Source organism: Prinia subflava, chromosome 5, assembly GCF_021018805.1.
Source record: "Prinia subflava isolate CZ2003 ecotype Zambia chromosome 5, Cam_Psub_1.2, whole genome shotgun sequence".
Lineage (NCBI taxonomy): Eukaryota > Metazoa > Chordata > Aves > Passeriformes > Cisticolidae > Prinia > Prinia subflava.
In genome coordinates this window covers 46,399,750-46,417,673 of record NC_086251.1, presented here as the reverse complement: position 1 = coordinate 46,417,673, position 17,924 = coordinate 46,399,750, and the positions used below count along the sequence as shown (strand labels likewise).

Below are 17,924 nucleotides of genomic sequence, written 5' to 3'. Positions count from 1 at the left end.
ATTTGGGATAACTTTAGGAAAAAAGCTGAGCTATTATAGGTGCAGCCAATGTCAGTGAGTGATGAGGAGCCCTGACAGCAGCAATGTGGGTTGTCAGCAGGGGCCCAGAGCTGAGAGGAGTGTGTGGGGGCTGGTCCTGCTCTGCCACTGTTTACTGGGTGGTTTTGGAGGTACCTTGTTACCTCTGTGGACGTTTTCCTTTCTCTGAATGGAAATAATTTCTTTGTAGCTCGGTGGGTGGGAGAATTGATAATGGGTGGTGTCTCTATAATTCTTCTGAATGCAAAAATGCTCTTTTTTGCATTTTTTGCATATATTCTCTTTTGTCTCTTTTGTTGAGTCTGTAGACCCGGACCCTGAGGTGAAACAGCCCTTGTTGGATGCTATAGGGGGGAGTTTTGTGTTTATTGGTATGTCTCTCCCCATCCCTAAAATACAGCTCTCAGTTCTTCAAAAGGAATAATCTTGGGAATATGAATGAGTGAAAACTGACACATTTTGATACTAAATTTTTAATGCCTTAACAGTTTATTTCTAAAAATATATCTCTAAGGATAACACATTATTTATGCATTAAACTTTTGTGTTGGTGATAGCATCCACAAACTGTCATTTATGTTTTAAGCACCTTGCATGCTGTGCAATATGGTCCTCAGGCTCAGATGTTCTGGGGCATAAGGGTGTTATCATGGATGTAGGACTCATGTAGTAAATACTCATGAAGAGGTAGAACTGAGATGATGAAATATGTAATTGGGGCTTTTCAAATATGTGAATACTTCTATTTTGATGCCGTTGTTGTCATCATCATTGTCGTATTTTCTGCTTTTACATAACTTTCTGGCACATACATCAAACACTTTCATGTATGGCCCAGTGAGTACAAATCTCTGCAACCTCCTCTGCGGCACTGTTGCAGATCCTATAAGCACATTAACCTTCCCAGGGAAAAAGTACCCTTAGCATCTGGGAGAGGTTAAATGTTCCAGGGGAGAGGTTAAACATTCGTTTGTCCTCTGCTGCTGTAATTCCAGAAGCCAGATTAGTTCTGAATCATCTGAGCCACATTCATTCAAGATTAATGAGAAAGACCAAGTATGGAAAATTTCAGCTGGTAAGTGCCCTGGCTTTGAGCAAGTGGTGGAGGGGGAGTTCATCCTGGCAGCAGCCTGCAGGTCATGCTTAGTTTTAAGTTCCCTAAATTCTTGAATTGGTGAAATGGGGGATCACAACATTCCAGATAAATAAGAATTTCAGCAAGCAACTTGAAACAGTTGGCAGAGCGCGCGCACACCCCCCACCCTCACCCCCGCTGTAAGGCCTTGCCTCTCTTTTTTCCATCTATTTCTGTTTCATTTGAGATCAGATTTTCCCTTTTGCACATGCACATTTATAACTTTGTGCACGTTCCCAGTACGTTGGTGTCTTTAGAACGGACAAGTGGCGTGTTCTCAGGCAGAGGTGTGCCCACCTCACCCTCAAGTCCGATTGACTGACAGGCCATGGTTAGAGATGTGAGTGGGAGCCTCATGGAGGAAATACTTCTGAAATCCAGGCAGGTCTATCAGCAAAGCTGTTCGAAATTCTGCAAGATAATAAATGGAGAATTCAGGACTAGAATAGCAGAATTGTGTGACCTTGGGCTTTTAAAAAAAATTAATTGATTTTGATTTGGGAGAATCCTTTTAGAAGAACACTGCAGTGTTGCACCTGGTTAATCGCTGTGCGGTTCAGTTGCTCAGGTGGTCAGCGTGGATGTTCCTTGCAGCCTTGTCTATATTGTAGCAATAACTATCTGAGCAGACTCTTTACATTAAGTTTAAAGTGAAGGTAGGCCTTAGGTACGGACAACTTCTAGGACTCATTTTTTTTCCAGAACCTGATATTCAAGTAGTTTTTTCTTTTCCAGTGCAATCTTAAGCAAGTGAAACCAAACCAGAAATGAAATTCTTCTTTCCCATCGCTTGTATTTCAGCAAATGGAAGCAGAAACTGAAGTGCTCCATTTCTGATTTCATAAAATAGATGAGAATCAAACTTCTCCCTGTTGGTTGGGTCAGTGTTTGATGCTGCTGTAGCCCAAAAGAGGCCACAGTCCTCTGTAGTCTCAGAAGCCAGTGACTGTGTGTAGATGGAGTATTCTATTCATCTGGGCTTCAGGGCACTGACTTGTGGTTCCTGCTTGAGCTGGCACAGGCACGCTCTGCAGCACAAGAGCAAGATTAGGTAACTCCAAAGTTTCTGCCTGACAACTACCAGTTATTCATCCAGTGATAGTCTAGAAACCATTTAATAGCAGTTGTGAAATAAGGAGAAACACAACACTTCAGCAAGTGAAGTAACCTCATATTTTTCCTTACTTTGAAATAAGGGACGTGGGAACAAATAGCAGCTGTGCTCTAGAAGTGAGCTGTGTTGGTCTCTCCTTAACTACATGCACTTCAAAAGACTATTCCCTCACCTATTGTGTTGTTACTTAACAATTCTTTATTCCTTCCGGAGATATATAATCTGTGTCAGTAAGCCTGTTTTTAGTACAGAAGAAGAAAAATAAAACTAAGAAAAAAAGGATGAAATTACTTGCCTGGAGTCACTGTCTGATTTCAGTGGCAGAGGCAGAATTAGAACTGGAGGCTTATAGACAGCCTCTCCCAATTCCCAATGGGAATTCCAAATCTTTTTAAATTAAAAGTAATATGGAACAGTGGCCTCACCATGAATTTTCACCTATACCTGGACTTTCTCATGTTTCAGTATTCAGCCTAGAATTATCTTGTGTTGACAAAATACATCTTAAAATATTTAAACACAGATTAACCAAAGATTTTCATTTTGCACTACGAGTCTGGTGTACCTCAAATAGCCATCTCTCTTGAAACAACTACTCTCTAGAAATTATCTAGCTATTTCCATTTATTTAAGCAAATCCTGTGTTGTTGTCCATAAATATATAATGTTTGGCTCTCAGCAAAGACCAACATTCTGGCTGAAGGCTAGAGTCTCACACAGGGGAGAAGAAAGCTTTGTATATTACACCAGCAGTGAGAGGGGCCTTTTGACCACCACAGCAGAGTCACTGATGGGCTCCAAAGGACACATGGCTATGCTTTTCTTGAAATTAGGAATTACCATATTTATCTCTGATTCTGGAAATTTGAGAAGTTTTCTTTTAACTTTTTTTTAAATCTGCTCCCCCCACCCTTCCCCTGACATGTTCTTGCTTAATTACTTAAGTGAAGGCCATGGCAGGACAATGACTTTGGCTTTTTGGAGAACAGAAAGATCTGACTAGCTTTTCACTTCATCCTTCAAAAAGCATTAAATTTTATTTTCAGGCATTTTGTTCATAAGTGGCTTTCATGAGCAACTTTTCTTTAGTTTTTAATGAAATTTAGATGTAATCCCTCTGGCAGTTGTGTCATATAGAAAACTCATTTAGAGTTCACAAGGGATCAAAGTTTTATTGTTCACTTGAAAATGTGTTAGACACCCTAGAGAAACTAGGAAAGACTCTATCTAGGAGCTTAAAGTCTTGATCTCACGTTGGAGTAAGTGAGAGACACTGAGAGACAGTAAAAGAGGGAATTGCAGAGAAAAGAGAAGCATTGCCAGAATATTATATTAGCAGTCATAAATTAAAAATCTATATTGTGAATTCATAAATCTCTCTAACAGTAATGTTTTGACAGTTATGGAAAATTCGAGAAGATGGAGTAATGGGTTTATATATTTAAAATCTCTAAAGTATTAATTAGTTTTCATTGAAGTCAGGAAATACCTTATCTTCAGCCTTTGAGATTTTTTTTTTATGTATTGTCTTTGGCCCAGTTTAGTAGAGAGTTTTTATGCTTTGCTTGTTTTGTTGCTGGGTGGTGGCTAGTTGTGATATTAACTGCCAGCAAGCTGCTGGCAAGGATTAGGCTTCTTCTTTTCCTCGTTAGCAAACCATAAGTGTTACAGGTCCAGCAGTATATAAATACTTTGATATTGCTCAAAAGGTATAATGACAGTGATCCATTCATTAAAACAACTGTGGTTTTATACACAGATGGAGAGAATTAGACCCTCTTTGCAGTGCAGTAGTGGTGTTCATCCCCATGGAGTAATGGCATTGAGTGTAGAAAAGGAAGCTGATACAACAGTGAAGAGCTGTCAAGTGTTAGAAGAGTCACCAATCAGAAGGAGCTGCTGTGTGTCTTGTGTTCAGTCTCCAAGGTCATGGCAGTGTGGTTTGGACCAGGTGACTCCTCCTGTGCCATTCAACAGCCACTGCACAGATCACGTTTGTTCAGCGCGGGAGCCAAGAAGGCTGCTCACCGCCTTACTGGGAACATTTCCCGTGCCTTACACTGGGTGATTGCCTTAAGGAGGTACTGCTTGTCTTCCTGCATCAAGGAACGCTGTATTCCCACAAAAACATACTTAACCTTTTTTCCTCAGTTACAGCAGCATCCTAAATTTATTTCTCAAGTAATGGTAAAAACTGAAGTCTTCCAGCTTAGTTGGACAGCCATTTACCTGCCTTATAGTACCAGTCTGCACCCTGCTGGCATGGGGAGCTGAATGTGCTTGTCAAGAGCATCATTCCCTGCTGCCTCTGGACACAGGGTTTAATGGGCTCCATCCAGATAACGCATCTACAGCTATTGTTATCAGCAACTTGAACATAAGACTAACTGTGATTTAGTAGCTTCTCAGAAACTTTTAGAGGTGGGTTTCTATGCCTGCAAGATGCTTCATTGGCTGTTCTTTGATGAAATGATTTATTGCTTCCAGGTTTGGTGTTGTTGACTTTTTTTTCAGTTCACTCTGTCGGAGGTGTTGGTGAGGCTTGGCAGAGAAGCATTTTGCACTGTGGGTGGTTGTTAATGGAATACTTAACAGCACAGGTACAGCAATGCCTTCTTTTTCTTCACCTGGCAGTGGCAGCTTCTGTTCCCAGGAATTTTCAATTATATAGCTGTCCTCAGAGCTGGTATCTCCAGGGCAAAGGGGAGTAGTTGCAGTGTATGGGGTTGAGCTGGATGTAGAGGCATTTCAGTCAATCATCTTTTCTTGTTCCCATCATTTTTGCTACTGGTAAGGGCTGCAGAGGACATCCTCTGTTTCCTTGCTGCTTGTTATGGTCTAGCAGCTATTTGCTTACTGTAAACTGTGTTGGGCATTTTGTGTGCAACAGCTTGTTAGCTTACAGCTGGCACTGTTCATATTCCTGTCCTTTGCTGAGCTCTTCTGCCCTGTAGTCTAGGCTTTCCTGAAAGCCAGGATGTATTTTTGCACCAGCCGTGCCCCAGCAGCTAATTCCACCTCCTCTTGGCCATGGTGGGCTAAGGTGTGTGTGAAGCAGTTTCCTTTCCTCTCCACTGAGCTGTCCTTCATTGGGCTAATAAGTGTCAGCTTCAAAGTGAAGCATTTGAAATGTGTGTTCAGGGGCTGGTGTTGGCTTGTGTGTTTGTTTTCCCCTCTTTCTGTGTCTTCCTGCTTTACCATCACTCTGTGGACATATTTGCTAACATAGTCGTTGGCCTGTATTTATTGCCTGGCTTCTATGTTTTCATAATTCCTTAATTGTGGTGTGTAGTCCCACACAATTGAGTTTGGTTTAAATTTTTCGTTGTTTGGGTTTTTTAAATCTGTTAATCAAGCTTCTCTGACAAAGAGGCCTGTGAGAGCTTTTGGCATAGTTGTGAAATACGGCAACTGTGCAAGAGAATTCTTACTCTGGCTTTTTTTAGTGCCTGGCTTTAAAACTGCAGTCTCCCTGCTCTAATGTGAATTCCAGAAGACAAAGGATTTACGTTTCCTTTCTTAAGTTTCTTGAAGCCTATGCACCTCTTGAAGATTTTTATAAATGTCTGCCATACGTTTTGATAGAAATAATTAATTAGAGGGCTCACACAGATTATTGTTTCTGTATGCCCTGGGAGCTCCTGGTTGGGCTGGCCAGCTGCCATGAACCCTCACTGGCTGGACAGTCTTTGTATTGGCCTGGTTTCCAGCAGAAACAGTATTCAAATCAACACATTCCTGTAGAATGTTTTAGATTTCAGGAAAGCAACATTTTCCTATGGAAAAGTCTTTTCTCAGAAAAATCCCTGCAGTCAAGAAGCTTCTCATGCCTGGGGCCCAGTGGCACAACAAAGTTTCCTGCTGGTTGTGTCTTCAGAGAAAGAGCAGTTCATCGCTTGCCTTGAGTGGAAATCAAGTCTCACTTGCCATTAAAAATTGCTAGGCACATCCATGGGAAAAGTGGGCTTTGATCCATGGTGGCTCCCAGTTCCTCAGGGGTTAAACACCATCCTCCATCAGTTCTCTCAGATACAGGTTCTCTCTCAGGTTCAGCGGGCTGTGAATACTTCATTTGCTTGCTGTGATGGTGCACAGATGCCACAGTACCAATGACTGCTTTGCAGAGAGGTGGATCGTGCACTGGGTGCCTCTGAACTTGTACCCCTGGATCCTGTTCTGTGCCTTTGCACAAACACTCTTGTGGCCTGGATATCCTTTGGGCTTGAGCGTGTGCTTCAAACGATAGTATTTTCTAAAAATCAAGCCAATGGTCTTTGGCAGGTAACTGTTGATGTTTCATGTGTTGTCTAGTTCATAAACTACACAAATTATTCTTTCATGATGTTTCCTTGAAATCTCAGTTCACTATGATTGATCAAGGTCCACCTTCCACTGTCGTTATGGTTTTCGGATGGCATAGAAATAACGACATGACTCTCGATATGATGATGAAATGAGAGCAATCTTTATTCGTCTAAATTCTCTATTTATAGAGTAGTTCAGCACGATTCATATGATTGGTCTTTAGAGTCTACACCCTTTTTGTAAACACCTTTTCCAGTAAACATGTTAGAAAAACAACACCTGCTGATGGTTTTTCACTTCCAAGGATTGTTTTGGTTTCCTCCTTAAGATTTTCCCAGGCCAGAATGAGAAAGTTGCTTGCCTGTCTTTTACAGGCCCTGGCAGAGCCTGAAGCCTAAATTCAGACCAATTGTTAGCATCCATATTCCACCCACCCCCTGCAAGTGCCCTGTGCTCATTTGCTTTTCAGAGTTAGGCCAGTCCAAACATGTCCAAAGCAAAAATGTATTAATCCCCAAGTTTCTTCATAGTGAGATAAGAGTCCAAACCGCTTACTGCTTTTCTTCCAAAAGATATTACTTTAGTCATTGTGACATGATTAACGCTAATAGCATAAATACTAATTTTATATCAGGTATTGATTACAAAAGAGTATCATAGACCCAGATTTTGCATTTTTATTTTGCCTAAATGCAGAATATGCTGTTACTTTTGTAGGAGAGCTAGTCATTCTTCTCTTTCAGCTTACAGGCTACACTGAAGAAACAACTTGTTTGAAAAAATGCCTGAGATGGACCAAATGTTTTGGGTTTTTATTGATGGTCTCTAGAAGGATAAACCTTCTTCAAATAGTTTCTTAATCTGGAACAGAGAGGAAGCAGGTTTTGAACACTTTAAAGTGAGAGATAGTTCAACTCTGTCATTTCGCAACTTGAAATATGTTTTAATAATTAATAGTCTCTGAGATTTCACATACAAAAGTTTGGAAACAGAAAAAAAAAATTATCCAATGCAGATCAGACATAGATAAAGCTCTGCAAAGCCCTGTAAACCGAAAACTTAGTTGGTGTGAAAGGCTTGACAGTCCCTGCAGTACATTATTTACATGCTTTAATTCTTCAGCTTTCTTCCCTGGGAAGACACAGTTAATTTTCACCATTCATGTGGGTTTGTGCTGAATCAGATCGAGATTTTTATGAGAGCCCTGGGCCTTTTTTCAAATTGTAAAATAAGATAAATCACTATGGCTTTGTTTCTCTTGTGGAGACATTCTGTCTATTCAAATATATACGCTTTTCCCACTTCTTTCTTTAACCCTCTTCCACCCACTTATGACAGCCTGGGAGTAAATTTATTTTGCAGTGTCATTTCAGAATTTAACTTTTTTTTTTCTCTTGGGCTTTTGAAAGGCATATAGTTGCCGTGCTGTGGTTTCTGACTGGCAAATCTTTACAGTATGAAGACCATGCTATGGCTTTCCATCCAGCCTAATGGGTCCTGTTCCAGGGATTATGTGGGACTCTGATGCACTGTAACATATGTTACAGGAGTGAATCCTACAGGAGTGTGAATGCCCTCAACAGCTCTTGACCTTCGTTTGAGTTGAGGAGCTACACTGAAGAGCGGGTGCTTACTATAAGGAATGCAAACAATTGGTTGCATTAAGCACTATGAAGTGAGAGTGTGTTTAGACAAGTGTGTGCCCCATGCTCTCCAGCACTTAGAATGTAGACCTACTTAACTTCTTTTTGGTCATTTTGTTTTCTCTCTCTCTCTCTCAATTCCCCTTTTTGTGCAGGAATATTGAAGGTTTTTATTACTTGCGTAATTGGTTCGGATTTACATACAGTCCTTATTTTAATACAGTGGATTTTTTATATATTAGCACAAGACTATCTACAGTATAATTGTGGAGAAGTGGTTTTCTTCTATGTGGCGTTTTAGCAGAACTTTGCTAATGCTGTCACTGTAATAGACAGTACCTGTTTTCATTTTGTTGCATTTTGTGTAGCAATTGTCAACTGAAGAGGAGACAAAAGGGACTGAGTAGAAGTGGATTAGTAGGGCTTGGATCCACACTTTGCAACCATAGAGGAAGGATTACCTCCTTAAAAATGCAGAGTGCCTTACAGCAATCTTATCAAAGGATATTTAGTCTCTTACTTATAAATGATGCCCAAATTTGGGCATAGGGCAATTATTTATGTATTGGTAGCATAGTTTCATGATGCTGATTTCAGTAAAATTGTAGCATATTAGAACCTGTGATTGTCTTGTAGCATACTGAATCTGTAGCACCTGTGATTGTCTTCAAGCTGTAGAGAATTTTGAAACCTGTTTCATGAGTACTCTGAAGTAGAAACAGGTTTCAAAAGACTCTGTGGCAGCCTGTCTCTACCACCTGCCTAGAAAATGCTGCAACAAATAGTTACTTCCCCCAGATACTGTGGGTTTAGAACACTCACTGTGTCTGAGCCCTTGGATCCCATCAGGGAAATCGTACAGGCAGTGTCTCCTGCCCAGGATTGCCCACGCTGCAGGAGTGGGAGTGACATTTCTGCTCTGGGCAGCACAACCTACAGATGTCGATGGAGAGGATGAGCTGTGCCATAGGGGAGGGAGGGGTGCACCTGGACTGCAGTCAGCAGTGCTGCTAGGAAAAGAGTGCAGTGCTTTATAACACCAGCAACAAATTAGACTCAAAATAAGCCACTCCCTCTTCCTTCACCCCTTCTGGTAAGGGAGGGACAAGAGTAGAGACTATGGGTTGAAATAACAATCTACAATCATTCAATTAATCAATTTTTTTGAAAGCAAAAAGCAACAGCGTAAGAAATGCACAATAACAACAACAATATTAATACCAGAAGTGTACCAAGAGAGAATGTATTTTATTTACAATAAAGATCTTCACTACCGGAAACAAAAACAAGATGATGGATATTCCCTGAAGGTTGTATCCACGTGGCTTCCCCAGACGATTGTCATTCCTGTGGTAGTTGAGAACACAGGCAAGATGGTGAGGGAGCTCCTGTGGATAGCATTCTGTGCCACTCAGCCCAGAACAACTGAAAACAGTGACAAGGAAACCTCCCAAAAGCTAGATCATCCAAGTCAGGTTGTGCTGCTGCTCCACTGGATTCTGTTCCTCGCAGGTGCCTGTACCACCATTTGTACTGCTCTGATGTGCTGGAGGTCAGCTCCAGGGTTGCTGCCGCTTTCCAGTCATTCCTCTGTGCTGCTTTGGGCTTGGTTTGGCTGGGCTCCTTTCAGCTTCACTCAATGGACTCAACTGGGTTGGGGTTACCCCCACCTCTCCTTTCCCCCCATTGGCCTCCATGCTAGCACTGTCTGTTCAGCACTACTGTGGATTTGCATTTTCACCACTTTGTGCTGCATCACTGTCTCTTGTAACTGTGTTCCAGCGAAAACAGGAGGGAAACGAATGGTTGTGGTAGGGACTGAGTCCTCAGAGGCTGATCTCAACACGTTCCCGCTGTGGAGGCAAATCAGCGCACTTCCAGTGGGCGCCTGGCTTTTCCTCGCAGACGATGCCTGCAGTGGTGATGCTGCAGTGTAGAATAACAACTGGGCCCCGCCACCTCCTGCAGCCAGGACAGGAGGTGGCAGTCCTCTCACCAGCAGAGGTGGTGGTGGGCAGCTGCTGCAGGGAAGCTTCCTCACAGCCTCCCCTCTCCTCCAGCTCACCAGTGCTCCAGGTTGTTGGAACAGGTGCTTCACACTCTATAGCCCACAGCACTGTGGGGCTGCTCCAAGGCATCAAAGGAAACAAGGTTTAGATGATCCCACCAGTGTTCCCTCCTCTTCCCCCTCCTGTGTTTGAAGTGTTGTTGCCTTCACTGGCACTTGTCATAGGAGTGGCCTCTTGGAGGCCACCACCTTCAGGCACCCTCTGTGTGAGCAGGAGGCGAAGCAGAAGAGGAGCCTGGCCCTGTCTGAGTTGAGGGCAGGACCTTGGTTCAGGCAGGCAGTGACACCTGCCAGGCACCCAGTGGCCCCATGGCCGCTGCCTTGGCAGGGTCTGGCAGGAGCTGCCGTGGTCCCCGAGCACACGCGAAGGCCGAGGTGTGTCGGTGCTGGCAGCCGACATGTTGAGCTGTGCTTTCTGCTGCGGGCAAGGGCACTCGGGGGTGAGGCACAGCAGCTGCCCAGTGTCTGGCCAGGGCTGTCCTGAGCCAGGCCAGCAGGTTGTCACAGCTGAGCAAAAGCCATAAAAGTTAAAGTTTTTAGCAGGTGTCTTCGGAAAAGGTAGTGTATTTGGTTGTACTAAGAATTCAGTGAATAATTTTGGCATTGATTTCAGGTTTTTTCTTATTTATTTGAAATTGCTTTTTTGTCTCTTCCTCCAAGAAGAGTGTGGGTGTGTGCTTTGCTAAGGAGGATTTTCCTTGTGAAGAAAATGTCGATCTTGAATCAAATTAACCTATTTTTAGCATGAAATTTTAGACCCTTGCTTGAAGGCAAAAGTGTCATGATGTTACATTAGCTTTAAGAACAAAACAGAATTTATGCAAATAGTAACTTATAATTGCAACTTATAATGCAAATGTGATTTTCTTTACACTTGTCTCTTATTCCCTTTAGCACATCAGGTCCACCCATTTGGCCAGGGAGCACCTTTTTCAAGAGAAATGGAGCCCTACTACAAGGTAGGTGATAGATACTACATCCCGGAGTAACTGTTCTACTTGAGAAATAACTTCTGCAAATTGCGCAGCTTTTTTGATACTCACCCAGCAAGAAATAACCAAATTTTTTTTTTGTTTCCTTTATCCTTTCTCCTTTATTGCGCATCTGGTGCCTTGAAAATGACGGTTTACCCACGTACAGTGAGTGTAGTCTGTGAAAGTTGCTGCTTTTTTTCTTTCCTCAGATCATTGAATTGCTTGCTGTAATATATGGTGAAGGGTGGCTTTTTGGTTTTTTCCCTTTGTGTGAATAAAGCGTGCCCAGAAGGAAATGTTCCAGGAACACAGCTTTTAGCTCTGTGGATGAAACAAGGTTGTTCTTTGAGAGAAATCCTTTTCTTTACTCCTTAATTGTGCTGATAGCCAAAGGTACCAGAAGGTAGGTAGCCATGATGTAGTGGGGAGAAGTGTCAGAGTCTTTGTCTCAAGAAAGCTACCATGTTTAATACTGCTTATGTTCATAGAACAGTGTTAAATATCTAATTTCCATTGTATGCACAATATCTACAGGAGCTAGATGACTGCAGTTTTGATAGCTGAAAATTTGCAGTCTACCTTACCAGACTTCTTAAAATAGTTTTTTACTGCTGTGTCTGTATTTCTGCTGTTGAGTACATCACTCTTAAAGAAGGTGTCTTAGGAACACAGAAGGCTGTGTCCCCAGACCACGAGTGTTTCTCTATGGTGCAAAGTAACTTACACCATTGAGGATCGTTTTATGGTCTTTGCAAGTATTTATCTGTGAATTGTCTCAGTTTTCTGTTCATTCTCTTTGTGCTAAGACTTTTCTGGTCTTTCTTCTGATAGAAAATGCTATGCAATGTTCTCAGGAGCATTTATCTAAATCACCTGCAATGGAGCTTTACTCACAGTGAGACACAAGCAAATAATTCATTGTCAGGCGGTGTTACCTTCTACACACCAAAGTAATCCAGCATCTGAGGTTTACCTGAGAATGTTTTTCAAGTTAATTCCTTGCACATATCTAAGAATTTGTGCAACTTTTAAATATCTATGCTGAGATTTGTTCAAGTGAATTTTAAATACATTGAAGCATTCAGGTTATTTCTTAGCACTAGGAGATGGTATAAATTGTAAGAGTTTAGCTGCTTCTGGCTTTAGTCTGACCAGATAGATCTACTACCTTTACAGTCCTTCCTAATGAGAAGAACTAGATTTTAATTTTTTTTGTAAGTAAAAAGAACGACTGTGAAATAGCTTGATTTATTTCACTTTTTCAACAATTTAGATTTTAAATGGGTATTTGCACATATGTAGTCTTCGTAATCTGAGTTGATAAAATGTAAACTTGCTCTATCAAGTCTGTATAGCAGAAATGTTTTACCTTTTCTTAAGATGCAAGATACCAGGAATTAATAACAGCTGTTTTTGTAGTCCTCCCTATCTCAGTTGTTGCTTAAAGCCTTCTCACAATAAAGAGGAATACATTGTTCTCTACCCTTTTCTCCTCTGCCCTCTTCTGCCTTCCATATTGGGGTGGAAGATCTAAAAGCCCAAAACTTTTCAACATATTAAAGAAATAGAGAACAGAGATGACTGCCTTTTCAAGCAACTAACAAAGCCTAACGTTCTGCGTTCTGAGCTGGCATTCTGTGTTGCCATTTCAAGTGGAAAACACAGCCAATTTGGGCTGTGATGTGCATGATACAACTGAGGTTGGAAGGATGAGAGAGTATGAAGAAAAACCTCATTAAAGTAGTCTTTTAACACTTCCTGGTTGTAATTCTAAAGGAAGGAGATAAATCAGTGAAGCCTTCCTTTCTGTCTTTTTGCTTTCGTTTCTGTCTTCAGATTTTTCCGTACAATAGGCTCTTTAATATATAGGCTTTAGCAGGTTGCACAGAAATAGTGCATGCGCCACTTTGCTGCTTCTGAGTGTCTTTTTCCAGAAGACCTAAGCAGAGAAATGGTAGCAGTGCAGGGAGGTGTGAGATGAGGTGTAGATGATTGTCAGTATCTGTGTTACATGACCATCTCAAGTCTTTTTCCAGTGCTTATAATCAGCTTAATGCAAGCGGAGAATGAAAAATTGACTCAATTATTGGTTTCAAGTTATAGTACTACCTTTTGATTGGCAAAAGTTGAGGTAACAAAGGAATTTTAAGCTATTTTTATTCGATAATTGTTCTACTATGTTTGAAAAGAGTGTTCACTGTGTTATAGACAATAATACAGAATAATTCTGTAATTATAGTAAATGTGCTGTTCACATGCACTTGTCACACCTCATTTCTTCTGAGTTGTTAAGAAAAATGTTCTTTTTCTGGTCTGAGGAATGAAGAGAAAAAATTCCACAATGTAAGTAGTGCTTCCTTTAGCCAAGAAGACTTGTTGATGCTCCTGGTTTTCATTCATTTTATATCAGAACTATTTGGCAAAATAATCTTAACTATGGTGAAGAGTTTAACATATTTCTTCTGAGAAAGTGACTGAGAAAACAGTTGACTCTGTACCTCAAAATTGCAAAGGAAGAGAAAGGGAGGCTAAAATTCATTTTAGCTATTCTCTTTCCTTAATATTTTTGACATGAGCAGGTTTATTTCTCTGTTACTTTCTGGCTTTGTATTCTTTGAAAAATTTTGGAATATATTTACTCTGTTCTCTTTTTGCCTAAGATTTTATTAGATATGAGATGGCAGCCTTAGCATTTTGCGAGGATCATGGTACTGTTGTTCTTAGCATTAACTCTCTAACGAGTTACTCTGTATTGAGTACGTCACCTGCCTAGGTGCTTTTTGAAGTCTTGAACTCCTTCTGCTAGGTGATGGTTGCTCTCTAAATCTTTGTGCTGCTTGGTCTTCTGGAGAAGTCCCATGCAGAGCTTAATTTAGGTAGGACCTTCAGTCTTACCAGACTCTAGTGTCTTCTCTCAAAACTGACCTGTGTGTCCATGGAAATTGCTGTGTTCTAGCCTTCAGAATTTCCATATTGTCTTGGTTTGGAATTTCAACCCAAGACACATACAAAACAGGTTTTTGCTCTTGCTGCTTTTCTTTTTCTGTTGTTGTTTTTTGTTTTTGTTGTTTGTTTGTTTGTGGGGTTTTTGGTAGCTTGTTACTGTATATATTGTGTGTTTGTTTCAAATCATGTCTTTTTTTTTTTTTAATCTGCTGCTTTGTCCACGCTGTTTTTTCTGTTCTGTCATAACACATTCATTTTTATATAATAAAATATATGTGAAGAAAAAGTCCTTATGGTGGAAAATATCTAGATATATTCTAAACTCTTCAGGAACTTATACTGGGGAGGATAGGTGGGGCCATAGTCACATTAACTTCAAAACCTTAAAACTAATATACGGTGTTCTGAAAAGGGCAGTTTCGTTGCCTCTGCTCTGATCTTGGGTGTTAAGTTCATGTTATGGACTTGAGCATGCTGTTGCTCACAGATCAGCAGTAATAATAAAACTATTTTGCTGTTAATACAGCTGACATTCTTGAATAAACTAAAAATACATCTTCAAATTACCTTTTAGCAGCAGTCATATAAATGCCAGTGGCTGAGTGTCACCTGTAAGATGTAACTGGACTGTGGAAGGGTTTGGTTTATTAAAGATGTAACTTCCCTTTTGAGGGGAAAAAACCCCAAATCAACAAAGTTACTATTCTTTTTTAATCTTATTTGCCCTCACACTTTAATAAATTAAATGCAGCATGTTAAAATGCCTTTTTCTGTCCAATTTGTTCTGTCTTGATTTGTCTTTGTTGCCTGGGGAAGAAAAGTGAACCTGGGTCATCCAGTCCCTATTGCTGTTGGAAAAAAAAATGGAGATGGGCCTCCTCACTGAGACTTGATGCTCCACCTTCCAGTGGATCTGACCTACCGTAAATAGAGCCACAATCCTTGCCAAGTTGTCTGCTTTCTGGTGTGAGCGAGGTCCTCCACTTCCTTTTCTGACAGCCAGCACAATTTAAATCTGCTGCCTGTGGATGTTACCGCAATGAACTCTTACTTCAGAGATCCTGCCGACCTGGATTCACGCCTGTGAACTGGATTGCAGCAGTCAGTGAACTGAATTCAGACACCATGACTTTCCTTGGAAGCCATGATTCTCTTTTAATGAGGATGGAAAGAAAGACTGGAAAAATCCATCCCTTTGAGAATGCAGAAGGAGAGCACTGAGGAGGTGCAGTGGCCTCTGGTCCCTCCTGGCTGAGGGAGCCTGAGAAAGGAGGGATTGCCGTCCCTCAATCTCACGGTGTGCTTAGTTCTTTCTCTCCAGCAGCTGCAGAGAACAGGCATCCTCATGCTCCAGAACAGAGCAAGGGATAGGATGCTTACCTGGTGATGACTTGTCCTCCTCTGGGAAGAGAGAACACTTTCTTTCTGATTCTTTAAGCCGCCCATGTGTGATCTGCCTTGATCCAGCTGCCATGGCTGTAGCTGGCACCACCCATGAGAAGCTTTGACAGGAAAGAGTTGGAAGACACTTTCTTCACAGAGTTAGGTGTCACCAAAAGCACCGTGAGATGGAGACTCCACAGTTGGTTGCAGATAGAAGTGGAAGCTCAGCACTGCTGCTCTATTGGCCTTTAATGCCCTCGGTCCAGGTTGATGACTTTCACATTTTATTTATATCTGACACCTGGCCATGATTTCAGACTTTAAGGAAGGTACCAAAGCATATGGATCACTTTATTCTTAGTTGAGAAGGCTGAGTTGAGATAGAAAACTGCATTCCTGATAAGAAAGTTTATTTTGTATGAACTGGGGACAGACCAGAAATGAGATGTCCTACATAAAAAGATGAGGAACCAGTTTATTTTGAACATATGCATACAATTGTACAGAGATCTTTTTCTTCTCTAATAAGCTTGAGAATCCTTGAGATGTCCAAACAAGCCATTTAATCTCTTTCCCATTAAGTATTTGTAAGAAATGAAAGAGGAGATTTGGGACTTCACCTTTTTAAGCATTAGCTATTAGTAGAAGCAGTTTCTGAGGTGGAAATAAGCCAGCAGGGAGGAGGCAAAAAGGGGGCATTTGTTGCTTATTTCCATTGAAAAGGCTAAATTACAGACTTTCACTCTTATGAATGAAGACATTCAGCCCATGTTTTTATGTTAATAGTGGCATTAGTATAAGAATGTAACAACAACAGGGCCTGGTTTCTTTGGATGAGTATTGCCCACACCAGCTACTCCACCTTTCCTCTTGAGAAGCTGGGAGTTGATTTTTTACATTCAAGAATAAAGCCTTTCAAGAGGGAACATGACAACAAAATCACTAAGAGAAGATGCCTGTATGCACCCAGCCAGATGTATTTGCTGTCTAATAATAGGAAAATTTGGAATGTTTTTTGTCAACACTGCCAACAAATACCCAGGAGCCCCTGCAAGTACCGTGGGCTTCTTTCACCTGTGGAAGTTCAGTTCATCTGCTCTTTTCTCTGGGCAAGCAGAACAGGTGCAGTCCTGGGCACATGGGGGAGAGGTACAGCCCATCCTGGAACACGAGGTATCTGTACCCTCTGGAGCTAACAGGGCTGAGGAGAAGGAGGAGCAGGGGAGAGCTGAAAGATAGGAATCTTCAGCAAATCTCACCTGCATTTAACCTTCAGGATTGCATGTCACACCTCCAAAGAAAACTAACCTTCGAGAGAAATGCTCTCATTTCTTCTTCTGCCTAGAGGTGCAAACAAAAAGAACATGGCAAGGTAGCATACGTATTACAGATAATTTAATATTATATAATACTTAAATGTCATGGTGACCATAAGAAAAAGGCCAAAAGCAATACAAAATAATCCATCTTTAGGTTTGGTAGATTTAGGTGCTGTGATCTGTAACACAGTCTTGGGCAAAACTCTAAGGCCCAAATCCAACTAAACCTTAATTTCTTAATGCATATTTGGGATCTCCTGTTCCAAAGAATCTAAATACATTTTCTTGCTCTGGGGGTATAATTTCTTGGTTTTGTGCTCTGTGAGATGAGGATAATATGGTGCTCTTCACTGCCCAGAGCTGTCAGTCTACAGAATATTGGCTCTGCATCATATTCCGATGCTCCACTAATGGAAGAACTTTAAACAGGGGAGTTTGTAACTGTAAAAAGCAACAGAGCTGTCTGTTAGCTTTTGCAGGAAAGTGAATTTTGGGTTTTGGTTTGTTTTTCTTTCTCCCCAGTTGAACTCTTAACTCTGAGAGATACACTTGAAAAGTGACTGTTTTGTGTAGAGACCTGGGGGGGCTTGAATGGCTAGTTCCTGTGTAGTTACTTTCATCAGCAGAGCATTAAACCTTTTGACTTTGTCATGTTTTCTTTTCAGGTTTTGGTTCTCTGAGCTGCCATTCCACAGTCTTTGAAACAATGGTGGCAGTCATGCTCTGTTTGCTCGTGACTTGCTTTGGGTCAACATACTGAATTAACAGCAAAGCTACTATCTGTCCTTGTTAAAATAAATCGCTTTTCATTCACATGGCATAATTATTTAAATCAGTTTTTTTTTTTTCTTTTTCACACACACACATGAAGGATACCGGACAATTTCTTCAGGAGTTTCTTTTCAGGATTATTCACATGGTGCTTCCGTAGAGACTGAATATTTGAATAATTTATTTATTATTAGCATTCAGTGTGTTTGCAGTGGTATTATTGAAGA

The 17,924-nt window shown here is 41.1% G+C and overlaps 1 protein-coding gene across 8 annotated transcripts in view; it reads left to right on the top strand.

Moving 5' to 3' along the window:
- FOXN3 (forkhead box N3) overlaps positions 1-17,924 on the top strand; it is a 210,093-nt gene that overhangs the window by 122,878 nt on the left and 69,291 nt on the right. For all 8 annotated transcript variants that reach the window (XM_063399185.1, XM_063399187.1, XM_063399186.1 and 5 more), the window contains one exon: positions 11,199-11,263. In XM_063399185.1, coding sequence (XP_063255255.1) covers positions 11,199-11,263 — 65 coding nt within the window. The remainder of the gene's footprint in view (positions 1-11,198; positions 11,264-17,924) is intronic.